The sequence below is a fragment of the Galeopterus variegatus genome, unplaced genomic scaffold (genome assembly GCF_000696425.1).
Source record: "Galeopterus variegatus unplaced genomic scaffold, G_variegatus-3.0.2 Scaffold1237, whole genome shotgun sequence".
In the NCBI taxonomy this organism is placed as follows: Eukaryota; Metazoa; Chordata; class Mammalia; order Dermoptera; family Cynocephalidae; genus Galeopterus; species Galeopterus variegatus.
In genome coordinates, this window is record NW_007727348.1 from 380,235 (window position 1) to 407,476 (window position 27,242).

At 40.4% G+C, this 27,242-nt stretch overlaps 1 protein-coding gene across 1 annotated transcript in view; it reads right to left on the minus strand.

The window, feature by feature from the left end:
* The window catches only part of CBL (Cbl proto-oncogene, E3 ubiquitin protein ligase), an 82,121-nt gene extending 55,259 nt beyond the window's left edge, over window positions 1-26,862 (minus strand). Inside the window, exons 1-2 of the mRNA XM_008575772.1 lie at window positions 26,571-26,862; window positions 2,542-2,789 (exon numbers count right to left, since the gene is read on the minus strand). Of these exons, the coding sequence (XP_008573994.1) occupies window positions 2,542-2,789; window positions 26,571-26,759 (437 nt within the window). The 5' untranslated portion in view covers window positions 26,760-26,862. The remainder of the gene's footprint in view (window positions 1-2,541; window positions 2,790-26,570) is intronic.
* Window positions 26,863-27,242: the final 380 nt, after the last annotated feature.

Consider the following 27,242-nt stretch of genomic DNA (forward strand, 5'->3'; position numbering starts at 1 on the left):
ATCCCGTTGCCGGTCCCCGGTCCGGTACGGGGGCAACACTGAGGGTTGCGATCCGTTGCCGGACACGGAAAAAAGACAAAAAAAAAGACAAAAAAAAAAACCCTGATTCTCACTTGAAATCTATCAATTTACATATAATTTGTACAAACCTGGTTGTATGGATTCAAAGCCCGTAGAGGATTAAAAGCCTCATATTAGGGGGAATGAAATTGATACAGACAGGCATACTGACAGTGAGGTTTAAAAAGAGGCAAAAGGACTTGTAAATGTAGTCTGAAATCATTTGGTAAGGGCAAATTATATACTTACTTTTAATATTTTATATAGTATATATTATATACTTATATTTAGTAAAGGCAAATATATATAAAAATATATACTTAAAAGGGCAAACAATATATTCATTAGCTCCTGGAAGTATCGCTGATATACAACGGGATACAATTATCTGTGTTAAAAATGATAAAAATAATGACAATGATTAAGATAATAAGACCTAACCCATTTATCACTTTTTTTTTTTTTTTAAATGACCGGTAAGGGGATCTTAACCCTTGACTTGGTGTTGTCAGCACCACGCTCAGCCAGTGAGCGAACCGGCCATCCCTATATGGGATCCGAACCCGGGGCCTTGGTGTTATCAGCACCGCACTCTCCCGAGTGAGCCACGGGCCGGCCCCCCATTTATCACTTTTGATGTGCCAATCACTGTTCTAAGTACTAAACATTTAGTTACACATTTAATAACTCCCAACAACCCTACAAGGAAAGTATAACTATTACCTCATTTTACAGATAAGGAAACAGACCACATAGTAAGTGGAAAGTTAGGACTGAAACTTGGCAGTTGGCTTTAGAGTCCATCCACTTAACCAGTATACTATATTGCTTCTCAGTGATAAACCATCAGTCACAAAAAAAATACTAAACCATGTTCAGTATGTTCTAAGAAAACGAGAAAATCTGTAATTTTTATTTCACTATAAAAATACTCTTAAAAAAAAAAACTATTCTATGACATCCTATGATCTATAGGAGAAAGTCTAGAAGTCAAAGAACAGCCCTTTACAATCTGACTCCAATCTGTATTTCCAGATTTACAATCTGACTCCAATCTGTATCTCAACTAAAACATTTGTCATATCATATTTGAATGCTTAACTCTCCTTTTCATCTCCTGGAATTATACAGAACCTAGTTCACAGTAGACAGAAAATAAATTTTTGAAGTCTTGGTACCTAATGAATTTTAAAAAAATTTTTTTTAACTCAGCAATAAAAAATGACTTCTTAGCCAAGAGGTCCACATAGTCAAGGTTTTATTATAATGAAAGTCTGGTTGGTTAGCTCAGCTGGTTAGAGCACAGCCTTATAATAACAAGGTCATGGGTTCGGATCCCTGTACTGGCCAGCCACCCAAAAAAAAAAAAAAAGCAATTACTTTAACAGAAGTCATGAAATTTAAATATTTAAAAGGAATAAAGTTCATTTTCATTTAAATTAGAAGTAACAAAGGTTCCTACAGATTGAATCAGTCACTAGAAATCTTTTTAAGAAAAAAAAGACTAATATTCTAAATGAAACCTGAATAATTTGTTGCAGTAAAGGTAATATGAATAATGATGTGTGTAAAATTTTAAGTGAGAGACTAGGATTACCAGAATCTAAGCCAACAGAGCAAAAGGAGTGGTAGGCAACAAGGATTCCATTTAGTAGATTACTGTTAGAGTCATGCATGGTAACCAAATGCCTGCAGAAATTATGGTTGCTCCTAATTCAAGTCACTCCTCATAAGTAATTTACTCACTAAAAAGTTCCAGTGAAATTTATATCATTTGTTCCAGATGAGTTAATATTTCCAGTAGGACAAAACCAAACACAACTATATCCACACATACAGTTAACTTATTTCTCTTCCAGTATGTAATTTACAACAACCAAGCTAACAACGTGTAGGATGGCCTACAGTCTCTAACATTTAATTAGTACAAAAGTATACACAGTGGTCTCTCAAATACTTATTGAATTAACTGCATTTGCCTACCTTACCTTATCTACTTTATATGAAAGGTTACTTTTACCTATAAGAGAAATGTCATTTCACTTTGCTTTATTTAAAAAAAAAAGTTACCTAAACTATTGGTTTATTTTTCCCCTATCATCCTATACTTATTTACCTAATATGCTACAGCTTCTGCCAAGATTTGACCTCTTATTATTTATTCCCAACCTCAGCTTAACCCCAACTTTCTTCCTTTCAAACTCACCTACCCACCTATTTTCATGATCTTCAGAGTCTTCAAAGGACTTACTGCCTCTAACCCTTTTTCATGACTATAAGTCACTAATTTTTCAGACATAAACAAATCTATCAGACTAGGGATGGTCCAATGTCCTCTTTTATATAAAAGGCCACCTTTTATATAAACACACCTTTAGATCAAATGTCATAAACAATTAAAATCAACTCAACTACTTCTATGTGTTACCATTCAGGCAGTCACAGACCTGAATTAATACTTGTGTAGTATTTCTCCATTACCTAGGCTGAGAATTCTCCTCATACATTTTTTCTTTCCCCTCCTTGAAGAGGCTTATGGTCTGCTTAGTTTTCTTCATCAAATTCTCCATGAACACCCTAAAATATTCATTTTCTCCAAGTGTCTCCATCTTCCCCTCATATCTTGACAAGATAATACGGAGATGCTGGTAGGTATCTGGCAGCAGGTCTAAGATATAAGGTGGGCTATTCTTTAGCGCCAGCTTTGGGTTCTGACACAACCGCACCACCTGCAACAAATGGAAAAGAAGGGCTATTACTTGGAGGATCTTAAGGACAATTTCTTTTTTTAAATCAAAGAAGGTTATACAATATGCACTCTTCTGCAAAGATATGAAACATACATGAATATAAGAAATAATCTATAATCCCAATGCCAGCTGGAAATCACTTTACATTTTTAGTGGTCCCACTAAAAGGGTGGGTTCTTAAAACCCTATGAAAGACTAATGGTGTAGACAACACACACTAGACTAAACCACTGGGAGGAAAACATCGCACAAATGCCTAAAACATGCTAGATGAAATATAGCAAATTACTTTTAAATACGTGGCTGACCCTACAATAGAGAAAATTCCCAAGGGCAAGGAAAAAAAAAAAAGAACATGCCTGCCCTGGGAGGTACATCTCTATAATCTAGAGGCTTGAGTTTTAACAACCACTAGAGGACAGGAGCAGACAGGCCTTGGACCCAATAAAGCATGGAGTTAAACTGAGATACCCATTCCTTCCCATATAAATGCAGGATTCTCAGAATTTGCCTGGCAATTCTTTTTTGCATCTTTTACTTTCAACTTTTCTGAATTCTTTTTTTTTTTTTAAGTGGGTCTCTGTTAAAGAACTATAGCTAGATTTTTAAAATCAAACGTAATAATCTTTGCTTTCTAACTGATGTGTTTAGTCCGTTTCATGTTACGATGACTGAAAATTTGTATTTACTCCTTCCATCTTGTTTGGGCTTTCTATTTACATTCATTTTCATGTGTCTGGAAAAGGCACACTAGTGGAACAGAAAAGTCCAGAAATAGACTCATACAAACATAGACCCTTGATATATGGCAAAGTAGCGATATTTCCCAAAAATGGTAGTGGAACAATTGGGTATCCATATGGGAAAAAAGAAAATCAAACTAAATCCTCACCCTATACTATACCAAAATAAATTAATTCTAGGTGGGTTATAGACCTAAATGTGAAACAAACCTAGAAAACTTTAGAAGGCAATACAGGAAAATAATCCACATAACTCGATGGTAGAGAAAAGTTTTTATTAAACAGGACCATAAAAAGCACTAACCATAGAGGAAAATATTAATTAAGTTATACTACTTTAAAAGTAAAAACTTTGTTTATTAAAAGACACTACAAAAAGAGTAAAAACACAAGTCACAGAATCAAAGAAGATATTGGCAACATATATCCAGACTATATACCCAGAATATATAAAGAACTACAAATCAGTAAGATAAAGACAGACAATTACAAAAATGGACAAGACTTGAACAGGACCATCACAAAAGATAATATCCAAATAAGCAATAAACAAGGGCTGGCCGTGGCTCACTCGGGAGAGTGCGATGCTGATAACACCAAGGCCACAGGTTTGGATCCTATGTAGGGATGGCGGGTTTACTCACTGGCTGAGCGTGGTGCTGACAACACCACACCAAGGGTTAAGATCCCCTTACCGGTCATCTTTAAATAAATAAATTAATTAATTAATTAATTAAATTAAAAAAGAAATGGTGCTCAACCTCATTAATCATGCAGAAAAATGAAAACTACAAGATCACAATTAGACACAAACCAAACTGGTGATGCCAACCACTGGCAAGGATGTGGAGCAAAAGGAATCCTCAGTACTGCCAGTGGAAATCTAAACTGACACAACCAACTTGGGAAACTGTCCAGGACTATGTCAGGTTAGATTTGTATACTCTATGAACCTGCAGATCTATGCCTGGAAAGGTATACTAGGATACACAAACAAAAATATGTGGAACAACATTATTAGTAATAACTGAAAAGTGGTAACAACCCAAATGTTCATAAATACCACAGTAGATACATAAATTGTGGGATATTCATTACAGCAAAATAGTATGTAGCAATGACAATACACTACACTAACTACAACACAGACGCTCCTCTCAAACAAAGTTAGTATTAAAAAAAAAAAAAACAGAAATGAAATACAAACGGGGCTGGCCAATTAGCTCACTTGGTTAGAGCATGGTACTGATAACACCAAGGTTTGGATCCCCATACAAGCCAGCCACCGAAAAAAAACCAAAAACCATACAATATAACTACATGTATATAATTACATTACTGTTAAATGTCCACTTAAACCACATTGTTTACGTATGCATGCATAGTAAAAGTATAAGTAATGGGAAAAATAAATTTTATTTGTAGATGATATACTTGTCCATGAAGAAAACCAGAGAATTGACAAAACATTAGAAAAAATAAAACAATCTGGTTAGGGCCGGCCCGTGGCTCACTTGGGAGAGTGTGGTGCTGATAACACCACGGCCGCGGGTTCAGATCCCTATATAGGGATGGCCGGTTAGCTCACTTGGGAGAGCATGGTGCTGACAACACCAAAGTCAAGGGTTAAGATCCCCTTACTGGTCACCTCAAAAAAAAAAAAAAAAAAAAAAAAAAAAAAATCTGGTTGCTGGATTGGATTCAAATTCAACATATGAAAACCAACAGCATTCCTAAATATTGTATAAATAATTTAAAAATATAACTTCAATTGCCATTTACAATTAATGGCACAAATAAAAATTTAAGGTTCCAAGATATATATCTTTTTTTTCTCAAAGTTCTGTTTATTTGAGTAGTTTGTAGCCATCATCAGGTTTAATCCCGAGAAACAAGCAAGACAGAAAATTCTTGGACCCATTTCAGAATCTGCAACAGAGGGTAAAGTGGCTCCTGGCAGACTCAAGGTCACAGCTAACAGAGGAGAGATCTGAAGCTGTGGCCCAGGCAACAGCAGGCCCCAAATAGGTATACATTTCACAACAAAAGATGTGAAAGACTTTTATGAAGAAAATTATAAAACTTTACTGAAGAACATAAAAGAAGATAGAAATCAATCTACCATATTCACAGATAGAAAGACTCAAGATAAAAAAAATGTCAGTTCTGGGGTCAGCCTGTTGCTCACTTGGGAGAGTGTGGTGCTGACAACACCAAATCAAGGATTAAGATCCCCTTACTGGTCACCTTTAAAAAAATTTTTATAAAGCAGATGGTCCACCAACCACTGGAGTGCATTCACACAAGAAGAGTCACCAACAGAGACAAAGAAAAGAAGAGGGTGTCTCTTTCCACAAAACCCATTTCAGAGTGACAAAAGAAGCATCTGCTCTATGATAATAAGAGGGGGGACCTGATCACATCTCTCAGTATTGGACAGATCGTCTAGGCAACAAATTAACAGAGTAACCTTCTTTCAGAAGGAGAGAAGAAATCTAGGGTAATTAGAGGGGGAAGGGGAGTAAATGGGAGAAGGGGAGAGATTGGATAAGGTGCATAAAGAATAATTACGATCTGTAACAATATATATGTTAGTAATATTATTTAATCAACATATCTCAACGTTCAACCCCCCAAATATGTATAATCGATTTTGATTCAATAAATAAAATAATTTTTTTAAAAAAAAGAAAACAAAGGCCAGCCCGTGGCTCACTCGGTAGAGTGCGGTGCTGATAACACCAAGGCCACGGGTTCGGATCCTATATAGGGATAGCCAGTTTGCTCACTGGCTGAGCGTGGTGCTGACAACACCAAGCCAAGGGTTGAGATCCCCTTACCGGTCATCTTTAAAAAAAAAAAAAGAAAACAAAAATGTCAATTCTCTCCCAAGTTAGTGTATAAAGTCAGTGCAATTCCTATCAAAATTTCAACAAGCTTCTTCATGGAGCTGATGATCCTAAAACCCACATGGAAGAAAAAGGGACCAAAAATAGCCACGTATTTACGCAACGAGCTATCAAGACTCACATCTTATAATTAAAAGTGTGATACTGGCCAAAGACAAGTGGCCAAATGGAACAGAAGACAGCCTAGGTATAGACCCAAGCACATATGGAAACTCAGTATCAGAAATGACATTACAAATGAAGAATTCAAGAGAAAAACTACTGAGAAACTGGTTATCCATATGAAAAAAACTAAAATTACATCCCTTGCACATTACATGAAAATAAATTTCAGGTTAATTAAAGATCTCAATATGAGGGGAAAAAACTAGAGAGCTTTAAAAAAAATAGGAACACAACTTATTTGTTAGATAGAGCTCAGAAAGAAAAGATATCTTAAGACCAAAAAAAGCACAAATCATAAGTGCAAAAACTAATCAGTCTGACAAAACTAACATCTTAAAATATATTTATAAATTTTTTTTGGTAGCTGGCCGGTACGAGGATTTGACTTTGGTGTTACCAGCACCATGCTCTACCAAGTCAACTAACTGGCCAGCCCCAGAACTAATTTTTTTTTTTTGTCCTTTTTGAGACCGGCCGCACCGCGCTCAGCCAGTGAGCGCTGTGAGCGCACCGGTCATCCCTATATAGGATCCGAACCAGCGGCGGGAGCTCTACCGCGCTCCCAGCGCTGCACCCTCCCGAGTGCGCCACGGGCTCGGCCCAGAACTAATATTTTAAAGTTATCCTAACTCATAAGGATTATTGAACTACCTTTTAGTTCTTTTTTCCATTCTTTTTTTTTTTTTTTTTAAAGATGACCGGTAAGGGGATCTTAACCCTTGACTTGGTGTTGTCAGCACCACGCTCAGCCAGTGAGCGAACCGGCCATCCCTATATGGGATCCAAACCCGGGGCCTTGGTGTTATCAGCACCGCACTCTCCCGAGTGAGCCACGGGCCGGCCCTTTTCCATTCATTTTAAAACATATCAATGCAATTATAATGTATATACCTCAACATCCTTTTTCCCTCCTTCTTGATAAACTAAATCCTTCAATAATGAAATATCCCTCTTCACCTCTAGTAATACTTCTAGCCTTCAGGTTGGTGTTTGCATGCTGTGTCTTTTTCCATTCTTTCAACCTTCCTGTATTCTTATGTTTAATGTATGAGTCTTTGTACACAGAATATAGATGGTTTCCTTTTAACCCATTCTGACAATCTTTGGTTTCAACTAATCTGATCTGTTTACATTTGATGCATTATGAAATTACTTGTAGGTCAAATATTATATAAACCATATAAAATTGCAATAAGTACCAACTCATAATAAATAACAACTTTGTTTTCTGTGTCTCACCTGTTCCATGTTCCTTTATCTTCCCTTTCATGCCCTCTTTTTTTTATAAGCATTTATTTTCCCATTTTCTCCTCTATTAGCACTTATCAAATATACATTCTTTTACCATTCTTTTAGTGGTTACCTTAGTTGCTATATAACATGTATCTCTGACTTATGAAATCTTGTATAAATTAGTACTTTTACTACTTCCCAGACAATACAAGGATCTTGGAACTGTAACTCCATTTACTTTCCTTTTAATTTACTACTACTACCATATACTTTAATTCCATAGTTTTTTCTTCTTGTTTTTTTTTTTTGGTTTTTTTTTGTGTGGTTTTTTTTGTTGTTGTTTTTTCCAGCAAATAGCCAGTAGGGGATTCCAAACCCTTGACCTTGGTGTTACAACTAATTCCATATATTTTTTAAGTCCACAGGTCATTATTATTACTATTATTATTTTATACAGCCAATATTCGTTTATATTTACCCACATAACTGCCCTTTTCAGTGCTTTCATCCATCTAGAATCATTTTTCTTCAGCCTAAAGAACATCCTTTAGGGTAGGTCTGCTGGTACAAATTCTCTCAGTTTCTGTGTGTCTGAAAGCATCTTTATTTTGTATCCACTTTGTTTCATTTTTCTGCAGCTGCCCATACCGATCCAAACCCTTGCCATTGGTGTTATAACACCACTCAAAACAGCTGAGCTTACTGGATAGACTTTTTGTATCCACCTTTAAGGGATATTTTTACTCAAAAAGATTGGTAGTTACTTTCTTCACTACTTTAACACTACTATTTCATGTTTTCTGGATGTCACTGTTACTGTTGAAAAGTCAGGCTGTCGGTTTTATTGCTGTTACTTTAAATGAAAAATGTCTTTTATTCTCTTGCTGCTTTTAAGATTTCTCTTTGACCCAGGTTTTCAGCAGTGTTACTATGACGTACCTAGGTGTGATTTTCTTTGTATTTTTCCTGTTTGGTGTTTACAGAGCTTCTCTAATTTGTGGTTTGATAATTTTCATCAGTTTTGAAAAATTCTCAGCCAATTTCTCATCAAGTATTACTCTGCCCCATTCTCTTTTTCCTCTTCTTCTGGAACTTCAATTACATATACGTAAGACCTTTTCATATATTCCATATGTCTCCTACATGTTTTTCTGTATTTTCCATCCTTTTGTTTCTCAATGCTTCAGTCTGGATTTTCCTTTCTGACTTATCCTCCACTTCACTAATTCTCTCTCCAGCTGTAGCTATTTGCTAAACCCATCTTAATCAGTTCTTCAGTTTTTCAGTTCTAGAATTTCTATTTCATTCTTATTTTATCATGTCAAGTTTGTCAAATTACCCACTTAGTCTTTGATTCTTCTAACACATTAATCATAAATATATTTTAAGCCATGACTGATAAACATCTGTATCTCCTGTGTGTAGGTTTCTATTATCAATTTTACCTCCTGGTGTTTAGTCGCATCTTGTCTTCTCGTATGCCTAGTTATTTTTTAGTGAATGTTGGACATTGTACATTAAAAATTATAAACAATCTGAGACTATGGATGCTGTTATTCAGAAAGAATTTACATTTGCTTCTGGCAGGCAGCCACGCTAATGACATTAGGAATTACAGATCATCTTAATTTAACCATAATTGAAAAGATTTAAAAGGCTATGCTTCCTCCACTATATAGACTGGTCTGCTTCTGTTTATTCCTTACTCCTAGAATTTTGGCCTTTGGGTTCTTAACCCAAAATCCTAGAGTGTTTCCCAGGGCCCTCCACCTTGGCAGGCCCTAATTCCAATGTTTTGTCCTCCTTTACATGAGTATTTTGAAAATTCTATTCAGTCTCTCAGCTGAATCAGCAATGTCTTCAAGGCAGAAGACAGCCTCAAACATCTGACTCTCCTCTCAGTTTTCTTCTTCTCCTAAAACTAGGCCTCATAATTTCTCACTGCCCTGATAACTCTTCTATCTACATCTAGCTTTTCTAGTTGTCAGCAGTACATTTGTTTCAAAACAACCTAGTATAACACTAGTGGAAGCAGAAGTCTGACATTCTCCTCTTTATTTCATATTAAAAAATTTGCTATTTTCTTGTGACACCAAAAGCTCATTATAAACTTCTGAGATTTCTAAATGATTCCATACTATGGATATACTATAACATACTTTAACCATCCCTCCATTTTGTTTTAACATTTATGTTATTTTCAAGTCTTTACTATTGCAAGTATGACTTTGATGAACGTGCTTGGGCATTTCATTCTTCTATACATCAGATTATTTCCTTGGGATAGATCCCTCCAGAAGTGTAATCATTAGGTCCATCTTAAACAACTGAAAAACTCATATTTAAAGACTAATCATCGGGGCCGGCCCGGTGGCGCACTGCGCTAGTGCGCCGCTTGGGAAGCGCGGAGGCGCTCCCGCCGAGGGTTCGGATCCCATGTACGGACTGGTTCCCGCTCACTGGCTGAGTGAGGCGCGGGGGCAACGCCGAGGGTTGCGATCCCGTTGCCGGTCCCGGTCCGGTACGGGGGCGACACTGAGGGTTGCAATCCGTTGCCGGACACGGAAAAAGACAAAAAAAAAAAAAAAAAAAGACTAATCATCAAGGACTGTTTAGGGCCAGCCCGTGGCTCACTTGGGAAAGTGTGGTGCTGATAACACCAAGGCCACAGGTTCAGATCACTATATAAGGATGGGAGAGCGTGGTGCTGACAACACCAGGTCAAGTGTTAAGATCCCCTTAACCGGTTATCTTTTTTTTTTTTTTTTTTTAAAGGGACTGTTTAAATAAGTAAAGCAATATGAAAATTTAAAAACTAGATATATCATGCTCTATATACCACTTCTTGAACTCTTGAAAAATAGCCCTATATATGCCCAGCAAATAAAGACAAGATGAATCAACAAAAATATTTGATGCATTAATATTTTAACAATATTTTAGGAAGCTGCTCATCCTATCAAATGTTCAGGCCAAAATGTAACAACATAGCCAAGGGAAAAAAACACCTCAGAAGACAACTATATTCTAAGTACAACACAGTTAAGAACTCATATTAATAAAACAAACAATTCATAATTTATAAGTGTTAATTCCAAAACCTCATTTGTAAGTCAGGTGTTTATAATTCAGAATATATTTTACAATAAAAATACTAAAATGACACATTCCTAGGTTAGTCCTTAGAGGGAGGGAGGGAGGGGAAACTAATATTGAGACTAAGAAATTAAGACCCAGAAAAGACTACAACAGACACATGATTGAAGGTTTTTATTTTCAGAGAAAACTGAACATGTTTTATATTGAGAAAGAATCAGAAGAAAAAGAGATAAATAAACTGAGGCAAGACAGTGGGAAATGGGATCTAGAACACAGGACTACACCAAACACCATTAAAAGAAAAGGGACACCTCCTAAAACAGGAAGAAAGGGAGTGAGGATTGGTTCAGACAGAAACAAATCTGTAGATATGGAGGCAGTAAGTTAAAGGTTGTACCTCATAGTTTTGATTTTTCTCAATGTATCTATTCAACAAATATATGTCAGGCACTGGGACACAGAAGCAAAAAGACAGGGTCCCTGGGGCCGGCTTGTGGCTCACTCAGGAGAGTGCAGTGCTGATAACACCAAGGCCCCAGGTTCGGATCCCATATAGGGATGGCCGGTTCGCTCACTGGCTGAACGTGGTGCTGACAACACCAAGGTAAGGGTTAAGATCCCCTTACCGGTCATCTTTAAAAAAAAAAAAAAAACAGGGTCCCTGAATCTGAGAGGAATCAGGCAATAAACAACAATAAAGAGGAAACCAACAATAATATCAGGTTCTCTGCAGAGAATTAAAATAGGGTAATATATTAAGAAAGTGCTGAGTGACTACTTTAAAATAGTAGATAGGGAAAGCTTCTCTGAGGTGACATCTAGGCTAAGGGTTGAAATTATAGAAAAGAGCCAGCTACTTAGAATCAACAGAAGAGGTAGCCCAAATGGAGGAAACAACTACTCCAATGGTCATAAAGAGGGAACAGGTTTGGATTTGCTTGAGGAATAAATAGAAAGATCAGTGAGACTAAAGTGTACAGAGCAAGGTGGAGAGACTGGGTAAGTGAGATTTGTGAAACAGGCAGGGAATTACCAAAGAGACATGATGAAGCCTAAAATATAAGTTTTTAAGTATTCAATTAAAATTAAAAAGGACTAAATAATGGTTCGTGACTGGTAAAGGGATCGCAACCCTTGGTGTGGTGTCGCCCACACCGCGCTCAGCCAGTGAGCGCACCGGCCATTCCTATATAGGATCCCAACCCGCGGCAGGAGCGTCGCTGCGCTCCCAGCGCTGCACTCTCCTGAGTGCGCCACGGAGCCGGCTCTAAATAATGTTTTAATATTTTGACAAGATTGCATCAAACGGCGGGCCGGCCCGGTGGCGCACTGCTACAGTGCGCTGCTTGGGAGCGCGGTGGTGCTCCCGCCGAGGGTTCGGATCCCACATACAGACCGGTTCCCTCTCACTGGCTGAGCAAGGGGCGGGCGCAGCACCGAGGGTTGCGATCCCATTGCCGGTCCCGGTCCGGTACGGGTGTGACACTGAGGGTTGCGGTCCATTGCCGGACATGAAAAAAGACAAAAAGGAAAAAAAAAAAAAGATCGCATCAAACGGCCATATCAAGATGTCCTGTTTGGGGCCGGCCCGTGGCTCACTCGTGCGGTGTTGATAACACCAAGGCCACGGGTTCGGATCCTATATATAGGGATGGCCGGTTTGCTCACTGGCTGAGCGTGGGGCTGGCAACACCAAGGCAAGGGTTGAGATCCCCTTACCGGTCATCTTTTTAAAAAAAAAAAAGATGTCCTGTTTTACTCATTACCTTGAGTAAATTTCTTAACCTCTGAGCCTCAGTTCTTTCATCTGTAAAAACAGAGATAACACCTGCCTCATAATAAAATGTTTATGAAAGGCCTGTGCAGTTTCCAATAAAGTAGGCATCCAATAAATGTTAGTTCCCCTGCCCCTTTCCATACAACTTGACTAGACTTATCTGCAGGCCAGGCAGGAATCACCTATTGAAGACAGAATTAACACCTCACGTCACCCTTTAATGACTCCCAGAAGCTGGTAACATTACTCCCACCACCCTGGCCCAGTCACAGCAACCTTCCCCAGTCCTGCATGGTCTCTGGTAACCAAGGAATAGAGAAAAGGCAGCAAGCAACACAAGAACAAGGTGACCAACAATATTTAACAGCTATAGTACCCATCCCTTCAAAGGTCCACACCAAGTACAACTCCCACTAAAGATACATGCATTGCTACGCAGGGATACACTTACCAGCCCACACATTCTCCCTACTTAAAGGCAAATGCATAAACATCACAGAGTTGAGGTTAAAATGCAGTACTTGCCTGATATCTCTGGGAAAAAGGTATGCTGTACTTCCCTCCGACTACAACAATAAAAAAAACTAAACTAAAATTGCTCTGGTCTTGCATACAGTACTCAACCTATAATAATCAATAAATGTTGTTCATTACAATAAACTAAAAAGTATATCAACGTTCATTACATACCAAAAATGTCTCCAAAACAACTGATTACTTTGCATTTTCAAACTGGTACCATGTGCCTTCCACAAATGTTATTTGTCCTTCCTTAGAATGTGACCTTGTAAAGATCATTTGTAGATGAAATGCCTGCTTTTCTCAAGATCTTTTTAAGAGGAATCATCACATGACCATGGAAATCAACACTCCACTAACAACTGTAAGTCTTTAACTATGGAACACTAACACAGATCATAAAGAAAATATAGAGTTAGGGGGCCGGCCCGTGGCTCACTCGGGAGAGTGCGGTGCTGATAACACCAAGGCCACGGGTTCGGATCCCACATAGGGATGGCCGGTTCGCTCACTGGGTGAGCGTGGTGCTGACAACACCAAGTCAAGGGTTAAGATCCCCTTACCGGTCATCTTTTAAAAAAAAAAAAGAAAGAAAATATAGAGTTAGGCCTAGTCTTTTGATATTAATATCTTTGGGGAAGATAAAAAAATGCCCTAAATATTTATAACTTCTGGAAAAAAAGTTCCAGAAAGGCTCTGTGTGAATAATTCAAGTCAATAGTTAACAAACCTCAAAAGCCAAAACAAGCTGCCTTCATTACTTGGTAAATTTCAAATTGGCAGTCATAGTTAACCTCCAAAGCACAAATGTGCACCCAGACCTTAAAAAACATTCACCAAAAAATTTCTGAAAGATAAAATATTTTCCTGCTTAGTCTGTCCTCCATTTGGCCAAATTTATTTTACTTTCTAAGCTCTGCAATAGCAAAAAATGGCTGCCTTTTGTTTACTTCTGCCTGTACACTTACAACATCACTCAGAACAATGTAAAAAAGAAACGTGCTTAGCTCTGGGAAACCAATAGTGTCCTTGTACAGCTGCCATGTACTCCATTCATAATAGTCTTCTCACTGGCCTAGCTCCTCCCTTTGCTTCTGCCAAGGCTCAATGGTCAACAGAAAAAATTTGGAAAGTGTTAATAAATAAATAAAACTATGCTTGAAAATTGCTGGGGGGGTTTCTTTTTCATTTTTTTTATTTTTTATTTATTTATTTATTTTATTTTTTGGCGGCTGGCTGGTACAGGGATCTGAACCCCTTGATAAATTTTTTAAAAGGGAAAAATTAGAGCTGGCCCGTGGCTCACTTGGGAGAGTGTGGTGCTGATAACACCAAGGCCAAGGGTTCAGATCCCTATATAGGGATGGCCAATTAGCTCACTTTGGAGAGCATGGTGCTGTCAACACCGAGTCAGGGGTTAAGATCCCCTTACCGGGGGCCGGCCCGTGGCTCACTCAGGAGAGTGTGGTGCTGGTAATAACCAAGGCCATGGGTTCGGATCCCTATATAGGGATGGCCGGTTGCTCACTGGGTGAGCGTGGTGCTGAAAACACTAAGTCAAGGGTTAAGATCCCCTAACCGGTCATCTTTATTTAGGGAAAAAAAAAAAAAGATCCCCTTACCGGTCATCTCTTAAAAAAAAAATAATAATAAATAAAAATAAAAGGAAAAAGTTATAGAGAACAGTGCCTAAGCCTCTGTTCTGAATGCAGAATCTTTTCTAACACTAAGGAATTTGCATTTCTAATTAGGCAGAAAACTATATGCATATAGGAAAATGAATGACTAAGTATTTTTACCTCTGTCGACCCTAACCTATCTGTGGAAGCATTTTTCATTTCAAAGTTTTCCACATGTTTAAAAATGAATAAAATGCTATGCTACTAAAGTATTCAATATTTGGAGCTATACATAAAACAACATGTAAAATTTTATTACAGTTTTAAAAGAATCAATTTTGCTCAAGAGAACAGGAGGTATAGTCAAAAGGATATCAGAGTATGGGCCGGCCCCGTGGCACGCTCCGGAGAGTGCGGCGCTGGGAGCGCGGCGACGCTCCCGCTGCGGGTTCGGATCCTATATAGGACTGGCCGGTGTGCTCACTGGCTGAGCGCGGTGCAGGGGACCCCACACCAAGGGGTGGGATCCCCTTACCGGTCCCGAAAAAGACAAAAAAAAAAAAAAAGAAAGGATATCAGAGTATGGGCCGGCCCCGTGGCACGCTCCGGAGAGTGCGGCGCTGGGAGCGCGGCGACGCTCCCGCTGCGGGGTCGGGTCCGATATAGGACTGGCCGGTGTGCTCACTGGCTGAGCGCGGTGCAGGGGACCCCACACCAAGGGGTGGGATCCCCTTACCGGTCCCGAAAAAGACAAAAAAAAAAAAAAAGAAAGGATATCAGAGTATGGGCCGGCCCCGTGGCACGCTCCGGAGAGTGCGGCGCTGGGAGCGCGGCGACGCTCCCGCTGCGGGGTCGGGTCCGATATAGGACTGGCCGGTGTGCTCACTGGCTGAGCGCGGTGCAGGGGACCCCACACCAAGGGGTGGGATCCCCTTACCGGTCCCGAAAAAGACAAAAAAAAAAAAAAAGAAAGGATATCAGAGTATGGGCCGGCCCCGTGGCACGCTCCGGAGAGTGCGGCGCTGGGAGCGCGGCGACGCTCCCGCTGCGGGGTCGGGTCCGATATAGGACTGGCCGGTGTGCTCACTGGCTGAGCGCGGTGCAGGGGACCCCACACCAAGGGGTGGGATCCCCTTACCGGTCACGAAAAAGACAAAAAAAAAAAAAAAAAGAAAGGATATCAGAGTAGAAGTCCAGAGACCTGGGGTCTAGTCTGGTGATTGACATTAACTGGCGCTATGACCTTGGGCAAGTTACTTGCATCCCTGGGTCTCAATTTCTGTCTCTACAAATGAAAGAGATCAATTTATTTCTAAAATCTCTGAAAGCTTCAAGTTTTAGAAACGCCATCATCTCAGAACTTTGAAGAGGTTTAACAGTTTGACAAGTATAAGTATACAGTAAATCTTTTGAACGAAAACAACTCATGATTGTTTTTCAAAAATGAATTAGAAACCCATACATTTTAAAGAAATACATTATCACTAGGTAATGGCCACAAGAAAAAAAGCCTTTTACTTCTAATTACTATTCTTCATTAATGATTTAACAAAACTCCATTCAGGCTCTTGAACTGTAATTACTACAGAACACCTCCCAAGTACCACCCAACAGCATTTATTAAAAACATCATGCCACTTATTACTCATTACCAACCTCATTAATTTCACTTATCACATCAATTGCAGAAAAAATACATTCAGTACATTGTATGCAATTAAGTAACTGACATGTCCTAAAAGTTTAATAATGCAGTTTTTATACACAGATTCTATTTGGGGGATGGGAGGGGGCTGGCTGTTAAGGGGATCCAAATCTTTGACCTTGGTGTTCTCAGCACCGTGCTCTCCCTCAAGTGAGGATTCTGTTTTTACAAGGAAAAAATAATTCTTTATCCAGAATTATCAGTACAACTTCAAACCAAATACTTAGCACAAACTAAAGATTAAATGTATCTTAGAATCACTCTTGGATGCCATACACTAAATAAGACACAACCGTGGATTAGGGTTCTGCAGAGGCACCTGCTTGGTCTAACATCCCTCCCCATTCCTAATCCCCTTTCTTGTCTCCTCAGGGATTAAGTAATGGTTTACCTTCATGATCCCCACAGAGCCCTTTGTATACACACAGATTTTAAGTGTGAGTGCTGGTCACCCTTAACTCCCCAGCACCTGGTATGTAGTTTGCGTTCAATGAGCTGGTCACCCTTAACTCCCCAGCACCTGGCATGTAGTCTGCGTTCAATGAAAGTGAGATTATGGAAGGGTACCATCATAATTCTCATAAAATAACTAAGAAAGAAATCAGCTACCACATTTAAATCAACAAACTAGACAAGGACTTTTTGGAGAGCAATATAGCAACATATATCTTTTAAAACTTTAACGTATGACTCCTTCAACCCAGCCATTTCATTTCTAGGAGTTTATTCTTAAAAAAAAATTTAGAAACTGCATGATGGATAGTCCTGTAGCATTGTTTCTGATATTAAAACTCAGAAATAACCTAAACGAATATCAATAACATTTTATTAAATAAACACATATATGTACCCATATCAAAAAATTTTATACAGTGCTTTTGGGGCTGGCTCATGGCTCACTGGGGAGAGTGTGGTGCTGATAACACCGGGCCATGGGTTCAGATTCCTATACAGGGATAGCTGGTTAGCTCACTTGAGAGAGCATGGTGCTGGCAACACCGAGTCAAGGGTTAAGATCCCCTTACTGGTCATCTTAAAAACAAAAAAAATTTTATATAGTCCTTTTAAAAAATGTCAGGTAGACCTATATACAGCATTTTAACATAGAAAATCTCCACAATGTAGCAAATTTTTAATGAGAAAAATATTCCAGAACCATTTTTATTTAAAAATCCCACTTCTTAAAAATGTATATTTTTAAAGGAGGTATTATTTTCATAATTTAAGAACATAATAATTAAAATCTTTTTCTTTTTTTTTAAAGATGACCGGTAAGGAGATCTTGACCCTTGATTTGGTGTTGTCAGCACCACGCTCAGCCAGTGAGCGAACCAGCCATCCCTATATAGGATCCGAACCCATGGCCTTGGTGTTATCAGCACTGCACTCTCCCGAGTGAGCCACAGGCCGGCCCATAATTAAAATCTTAAACATAAATTAGATACCCTATGCCCTTTAATTTTAAAAAACCCTGTGAAGCATATCTAAAATAAAAGCAGCTGTGTTATGGACCCTTGCTACACCAAGTGTGGTCCCTGGGCCAGCTGCATTGCTGTCTCCTGGGAGCTGATCAGGAATGCAGAATCTCAGGCCCCACCCCCGACCTACTCAGACTCATTTTAACAAGATCCCCAGATGATCTGAACTCATGTTAAAGTCTGAGAAGCAATGGTCCATTGAGGACCAAGGGATCGCCTGACACAGTCTGAACACACTAGTTCAGATCCACATAAAAAACAAAAGTATGAGCTGAGTGACTTGGAAAGGTTACTTAATCTCTCTGAATCTCAGTTTCATTCTCATAAAACACATTACTTTGAGATTTTTGATATATCAACAGATGTGAAATTGTAAACTGCTCCACAATATAAGAATTTATTAGTACTTAGTTGTCGGTCTTAACAAGTGAATGCTAAAAAGCCAACAACTTTCTGATGTCGATAAATCATTCAAGGGAATGCTGTCCATTCAACCTCCTCAGTGCCACTTAGGCAAAGGGATAAGGGGTGTAGGGATGGACCTCAAACTATAGACAGTGGATACCTCTGGGGAGGGCAGTCATTTGGGGGCTTAAAAGGGGACTGTCTTAGTCCATTTTATGCTGGTGTAACAGAATACCACAGACTGGGTAATTTATAATGAACAGAAATGTATTTGGCTCCCAGTTTTGGAGGCTGGGAAGTCCAATATTGAGGGGCTGCATTTGGTTAGGGCTTTCTTGCTGCATCAAATCATGGTGGAAGGCACCACACGGGTGAGAGTGAGCAAGAGAATAAACTCACAGTCTCAAGTCTTTTTATATCAGCTTTAATCCACTCATGAGGTATAACTCTCATGACCGAAACAACTCCCATTAGGCACCATCTCCCAACACTGTTGCCTTGGGGATTAAGTTTCCAACACTTGCTTTTGGAGGGCTACATTCAAACCACACCAAGGACTTTTATATTTTGTTGTGTATATTTTATGATTCATAAACTGTGTTTGTTTTTCTCAAAGAGTGCTACAGCTATCTATGTACTGCTGTTCAAAACAGGTCTAAGAAAGGAGGAAGCAGAAATTAGCATCCCATCCCATTCAATGAAGCACCAAGGAACTGGCCTCATTTTAAACTTTCCTCCGTGGCAGATCCAAGCCAGAGGAAAGACAGCAAGAAATCAGTGGCGGTTGTGAGAAGGTGCCCAGGCAGCGCAGTCTGCTAATAAGCACGACTCACCACCCATTCCAAAAGCTGCAGAGAGAGAAAAGACCCACAGTCACTGCTGATTTCTTCTGAGAGAACCACAGGAGCATCTATGGGAGTGGCACTGCATCTTCTCAGGGCATGGATCCCCCGTGTATATGCACTGCCAACGCCATCATTAGCACCCCTTTCCCCTCCTTTTGGAAGCTGCTGCAGGAAGGAACACTGTGGGGACAGAGCTGAGGCTGGCTTCCAATGCTCCTGGTTGACTACTCCCACCTATTTCCTTCCAGCACAAAATGTGCTAATCATGAAAACATTTCACAAAGCCTTGCTTGTTATAATCCCCCTTTTCTAACAAACTTAGTGGAGATCAGCATTAACAACTTCACTGGAAAATGTGATTGAAATTTAGGTTCAGTTTTCAAACTAATATTTGTCCATTTTTCCTTTAATGCTCTAGGTTAATCATTAAGGAAGTGATTTTTCACAGTATAAATGTTATTGAGTGTTTGAATATAACATTAACTCTGCTTAAGGGGAATTCTCACGGACCAATTTGATCATAACTTATCAGGTTCACTGTATGTATACTCCTGGTTAAGAACATATTAAAAGCAGGTTTTCCTATCACAAGAGTCACCAAAATCTTCAACCAAAATCACAAAATGAAGACAGCAGATTATCTTCTTCCCTGGCCTAACCCTACTTTCAGTCTACATACCTTTCAAAATTGCTATCCCTAATCACATGAAATACTCAATTGACTCATGTTTCACTATAAGGAATTATCAGGGGTAGCTCTTACTAGGCATAAAAAATAAAATCATGTTTTACAATGACTATATACTACCTACCTTTATAAGGTAAAAAAACATTTTAAGAGGCTGGTCCGTGGCTCACTCGGTAGAGTGCGGTGCTGATAACACCAAGGCCATGGGTTCGGATCCTATATAGGGATGGCCGGTTTGCTCACTGGCTGAGCGTGGTGTTGACAACACCAAGCCAAGGGTTGAGATCCCCTTACCGGTCATCTTTTTAAAAAAAAAAAAAAAAAACATTTTAAGTAAAAGTTACTTTAATATAGCACTCAAAAAAAAAAAAAAAAGATTCCCAGGGCCAGCCCATGGATCACTTGGGTGAGTGTAGTGCTGATAACACCAAGGCCACAGGTTCAGATCCCTATATAGGGATGGCCGGTTAGCTCACTTGGGAGAGCGTGGAGCTGACAACACCAAGTCAAAGGGTTAAGATCCCCTTACCAGTCATCTTTAAAAAAAAAAAAAATTACCTTCTGGATCCCCACAATTAATCAGACAGAAAATTAAGAACTTGTTAAGACAAAGCCTTGGTCCTGAGAAGCTCCAGCAGGGGAAGAGACAGATGTGTAGACAAACTGAAATTTAAAAGTGGTAAATGCCAGGGCCGGCCAGTGGCTCACTCAGGAGAGTGTGGTGCTGATAACACCAAGGCCACAGGTTCGGATGCTATATAGGGATGGCCAGTTAACTCACTTTGGAGAGCGTGGTGCTGACAACACCAAGTCAAGGGTTAAGATCCCCCTAACCAGTCATCTTTTAAGAAAATAAAATAAAATAAAAAATGGCAAATTCCACCAGAGACAACATGAATTAAGTATAACTGGAAAATAATGTATATAAGCTTCTATGATCACCAAGCAAAGTAACCAACACACAATTTTAAGAAACACCCTTAACTTAAAAGTAGATAAACTGAATGGTACTTGTTAAACACTATCTTAATATCATTCAAGAAAATGCCTACTTTGTTTGAATGAATTAGGGGGTGAAGAAGCGGGGGCGGGGGGTGCTGTTGTGTACCTGCATAGGTCACTTTCTAAATAAAGGGCTTTTGTGACTGAGACTTTGCTGTATACCTGAGAAGACAGTATATGGAAGAACTAACTAAGTCTTAGGAGGGGGATAATCCTGGATTCCAAGTCAGGCTCCACTATTAACTAAGTTACTTAACCTCTCTAAGCCTAAGTGGCTTCATCTATAAAACAGATGAAGCCAATAAAGGGCTACTGCAAGAAATAGTAAGTTTAATATAATTAAAATAATTCCCACCACGTCTTTTCCTTTCACAGCTACTCCTTTGGATCACACAAAGCAATTTAATTTAACAAATACTTTCTTTTTTTTTTTTTTTTTTGTCCTTTTTGAGACCGGCCGCACTGCACTCAGCCAGTGAGCACACCAGCCATGCCTGTATAGGACCTGAACCCGCAGCGGGAGCACTGCTGCGCTCCCAGCGCCGCACAAATACTTTCAAAGTACCTACTCTGTGTAAGGCACCATGACTGAATGCTGCAGGAGGAAAGTGGATTACAGTTGCTGCCTTCCAGAAGTTTATAATCTTGAAAGATTAAGACAAACACAGAAAAAAAAAAAAGATAAACACAGAATAATTATGTACTAAGAGATCCTGTATCACTTTGGACATACTTCTTCTGTAGTCACTTATCACTTACATATCACTTAGAATATAATCTCTGAAGTGTAAGAACTTACACCTTAGCACTACGCTTGGGACTTAGTGAGCATGCAAACACAGAAAGGTAAGAAGGAAGCAAGGGGGAGAAGAAAAGAGGGAGAGAAGTCTAATGAAACACACCGATTTATAAATTCTACTATGCGCAGCTTACTTCTATAATACAGGAAATTACTCAAGGTGCTTTTTTGGGGGAGTGAGGGGGAGGGCAGGTAGAGCAAGCAGGAGAAGATAGGTAGAAGGAAGGAAATAATAATCTCTTGAAAATACTTTTTTTAAACTCAAAAAATGAAAACACTTTTAAACTCATGCTTTAAAGGGAAGCATTTTTCTAATAAATCATCTCCCATTAAAAATAATCATCAAGGGGCCAGCCCGGTGGCGCACTGCTACAGTGCGCCGCTTGGGAGTGCAGCAGCGCTCCCACCGAGGGTTCGGATCCCACATACAGACCTGCCGCTCACTGGCTGAGCGAGGTGCGGGCACAACGCCGAGGGTTGCGATCCCGTTGCCGGTCACGAAAAAAGACAAAAAGGAAAAAAATAATAATAATAATAATCAACACCTTAATGTTTTAAAGAATGATGTAAGCTAATCAAAAATAAAAACATAGTACAGACCTAAATATTACCAGCATGATGCTCTAGCTCAGGAGTGGGCAAATTATGGCCTGCAGCCTTTTTTCTGTACATCCTCGATCTAAGAATGGCTTTTACATTTTTAAAGAGTTGTAACAACAATAACAACAACAAATATGGGACTGAGCGTGTTGCCAGCAAATCCTAAAATATTTATTATCCTTCCCTTTACAGACAAAGTTTGCCTACCCCTGCTGTATTTCACAAAAGAATTTTAAGTCTTTCACTAAACACCTTAATACTTTTAAATTTACACTGAAGGCAATTTATATGATTTTTCTCTCCATTCCCCATTCCTCTTTTCCCTGTCCAGTTGTCTCTTTACTTACTAGCCACTTTCTTCACCTACAAGTATTTACACAAATGTTTAGTACAATATCCTGGGGTGGCAAAAAACATTAAAAAAAAAAACCTAGAGGCTGACTATGTCTAACTTAATAACAAGCATTCTAGCACAAGCATTTTTCCAACAATGAGTTTAAGTTCCATAAGGGATTAGTAAATTTGTAAACTGGGCCTGTGTTGACCAGAATCCATGACTTACACCAACTTCTTCACTGGCATATATCCAGTACTGGGGGAAGGAAGGAGACTAACAGTTCCCAGTGCTAAACGAATAAACTGACTAATAGTAGGCCAGAATAATATTCACCGAGCTTCAACAACAAAGATAAAGGAGGTTTGAAATGATGACTTAGGGGGCCAGTCTGTGGCTCACTCGGGAGAGTGTGATGCTGATAACACGAAGGCCATGGGTTTGGATCCCATACAGGGATGGCCAGTTAGCTCACTTGGTGAGTGTGGTGCTAACAACACCAAGTCAAGGGTTAATATCCCCTTACCGGTCATCTTTAAAAAAAAAAAAAGGAAGGGCCGGCCCGTGGCTCACTCGGTAGAGTGCGGTGCTGATAACACCAAGGCCACGGGTTCGGATCCTATATAGGGATGGCTGGTTTGCTCACTGGCTGAGCGTGGTGTTGACAACACAAAGCCAAGGGTTGAGATCCCCTTACCGGTCATCTTTAAAAAAAAAAAAAAGGAAATAATGACTTAGAACTAAATTTAGGGATAGCAGGTTAGCTCAGTTGGTTAGAGTACAGCCAAGGCCACAGGTTCGGATCTCCAGCACTGGCCAGACACCAAAAAAAAAAAAAGGAACTAAATTTAATAAATGTGTGCGACATCTGTGGATTTGACAGCATATTCTTCACCACTTAAATTGCATGAAGTCAGGAAGGTATAGTGACACATTTAAGACTTTAACAACAAAAAAAAAGTGACTAAAGAGAACATCCTATGCTCAAAATATCAGGCCGGCCCGTGGCTCACTCGGAAGAGTGTGGTGCTGATAACACCAAGGCCACGGGTTCGGATCCTATATAGGGATGGCCGGTTTGCTCACTGGCTGAGCATGGTGCTGACAACACCAAGCCAAGGGTTGACATCCCCTTACCGGTCATCTTTTTAAAAAAAAAAAAAAAAATCAAGGATAAGAGATAGTGCACTGTAACATTACAGAAGTATTCAGAACATCTGGGAACTTGGGCTAGCCGGTTAGCTCAGGTGGTTTAGAGTGCGGTGCTGATAACACCAGTTTCCGGGGTTTGATCCCTCTATCTGCCAGCAAAAAAAAAAAAAATCCGGAAAGCAGGAAAGCAGTATGAACTCATCGGACTAACACATCAGAAATACTAAGTTTTCGTTTCAGCACAACTAGTATTATGTGATATAAGGCACAGACAGTACTAAAATCGTCACAAGAATAAAGAAATAAAAAGTAACACAAGAATAAAACATCCCTCTCCCTACATTAGAGAGGAAAACCTAGAAGCCTACTCTTCCCTTGAACTGTCAAAACCTGAAAAGCATTTTGACTCAAAACTGAGTCGTCTTTATTCTTCCCAAATAATTAAACATTCTGCAGAAGACATCGAAATTCAATACACATACTTTAAAGAGATAAAGGAGTAAGACTTAAGGGAGGGTTTTATTTGGACTACCTGGTAGAATAGGACTATCTACAATCTATCCTTTATTTACAGAAACGCAAAAGTTCAATGAAAAGTTTATTATTTTTTCTTGGCAACTGGTGGGCACAGGGATCCAAACCCTTGACCTTGATGTTACAACACTGCACTTTAACCAACTGAGCAACCAGCCAGCCCGAGTTTGTTATTGTTAAGCAGAGGTCACCAACCAATACAATTCTGATCATTGCACCCACATGTCTTATATGAGAAACTAATTAGAAATGCAAATTTTTTTCTATGCAGAGGAACCTTTCTAGTCCTTAACAGTAAATTCTCAAAACGCAAACCTATAAACTTCAGATTGTGAATACATTCAATATTTTTTTTAAAGATGTCAACACATTTAAAGTTTCCTTTACACACCTAACTTTCTGTAATGGTTTTATTAAAATTTCTAATAATAAAATTAGTACTACACCACCAATATAATTAACACACAAATACTTGTGTCACTAATTACAATACCAATTATTTAACATGAGAAAAACCAGCACTGAAACCACTGGTATGCACTACTAGAGTGTTAATTCACACGCAGGACTTATTAAGCATTTATGTAGCAAATTTATATTTGCCAAGTGCTTCATAATCATTTTATTACTTGTTTCTAGTTCAAAACAACCCATGAAGAACTTTAGAGAAGAGGAACCTAGGCCCAGAGAGGAACCAATGAAAACCAATTTTACCCTGGAGGAAATAACACCATTCTCTTAAAACATGCCAGACAAGGGCCGGCCCATGGCTCACTTGGGAGAGCATGGTGCTGACAACACCAAGTCAAGAGTTAAGATCCCCTTACCGGTCATCTTTTTGGAAAAAAAAAAAGAAAGAAAAGAAAAGAAAAACCATGCCAGACAGATCTCTCTAATCACTTTTCACCTGCGGTAAGAATTTTGCCAAAATAAGTTATCAATGAATATGAAAAATATCAAGGAAACATTGGATTGAATTCTCTCTAACAAAGCGTTAACTGCTTAAACATTTTTAAGTACTTGGGACTAACTACTATATTTCACTATATAGACACAACAATAAGGAAATAAAATTCTCCCAAATGACAAACTAAATGGTTAAACATAAAGGAGTTATTTTTTCGCACTTGCCAAAAATAGAAAGGTAATCAAAGAAGCTAATCTAACAAGTTTAAAGTCAGTCCTGCGATAAGGAATCAGGCCCATTACAAAAAAAGTAAAACACAGCTAAAAGCGATGTACATAACGAGGAAGTTATGAAGAAGTCAGAATATGCTGCTTAGTCAATCCATCTTTCAGAAGATAATGGTTCTAGGAGCTGGCCTGTTAGCTCAACTGGTTAGAGCATGGTGCCGATAACACCAAGCAATGTCCAGGGTTCGACCCCTATACCGGCCAGCCACCCAAAAAAAAAAAAAAAAAAAAAATTTTTTTAATGAAGATAATGGTTCTAACCAGATCTTGCGGTTTAATCAGTGCATATCTCAAAACCAGCAATGGACCACATCCAATGTTTCAAAGGATAAAAAACTTAAGCCAGCTCTAGATGTAGAGGAAAGTTCCCTCCTTGCCCCATTTAAACATCCTATTTCCTTTATCTTGGTATAACACCTTAATGAGAAAAAACGATACGCTCACCCGGAGCACAGTTTGCCTGCGGAGTTGTCCTGACCCCAGGTCCCTCCATCAGTGTCAGATCTCGACTCCTCATCCAGCAGAGAGCCCTAGCAGGCCAATCAAACACTCTTCCTCACCTCCCTCCCTCCTATCTCCCAGGGCCAATTCCGTGACCCACATCCCTACACCCTGCACAGAGCCCCAAACTCCGCACCCCCATCATACTTCCGCCCCGGTGGCTTCCCAGCTAACCTCCACCCCAGCCCCCACCCCATCTTTGTCTCCCTACCCCAAACACCACACCTCAACGTTCCCCTACTCCCAACCGCAGCCCTTCCCCCACCGCCGACCCCCATCCCCCGGTCTCTTCCCCAGCCCTCAGCCCCGTCTCGGCCGGTCACCCCAGTTCCTCGCCTCCCCTGCCTCGCAAGACCCGTCCCCTCCCCCAGCTTCCTCTGTCCCTTCCTTCCCCTCTCCTCCCCGCGCCCCTCCGCCCACGCCCACCCTGCTCCCGCTGGTCCCCCTCAGGCCTTTCACCTTGTCCATGAGCTTCCAGCACTTCTCCACCATCTTCTTGTCTACAGTCCCCGGCGGGTGGGGGCTTAGGTGGTGGTGGTGGTGCGGCTGGAAGGCGTCCTTCATGAGCCCAATCAGGCCGCCCGAGCCCGAGCCTCCGGAGCCGCTGCCGCCCCCGGCCCCAGAGCTCTTTTTCACGTTGCCGGCCATGGCCCGGGGAGGGGTGGGGGCCCCTCCGGGTCGACCGGCTCTGCTCGGCTGCGAGCGAGGGAAAGGAGGGCGTGAAGGAGGAGCCTCTCCCGGCTGCCGCCGCCGCCGCCGCCGGCTATCGGGGCTGAGGGAGGAGCGGTCGTGGGGAGGGGAGTGGGCGGTGCCGGGAGAGTGCGGGGCGCGCCCCTTCAGAGAGCAGGAGCCCGAGGGCAGGCGTTGACAGGCTGACTGGCGAACTCGGGAAAACGGGCGGCTGCGTCCGGACTGAGCAGCGACCCCCTCCTGCGCCACCCCGTCGCGAGCAGCCCGCGTGCCCACAGCTCCCGGAAAGCCGCGGCCAAGTTTCCGCGCCTGTCTCCCCCGCCTCTACCCCAGGGGGCGGGCTGGGGCGGGGCCAGCAGAACTATCGCGCCTGCGCCCTCTGTCGGAGAAACGGGGAAGGGAAGGGGTGGGGTCCAATGTGGAGTCTGCGCAGTAGGCAGA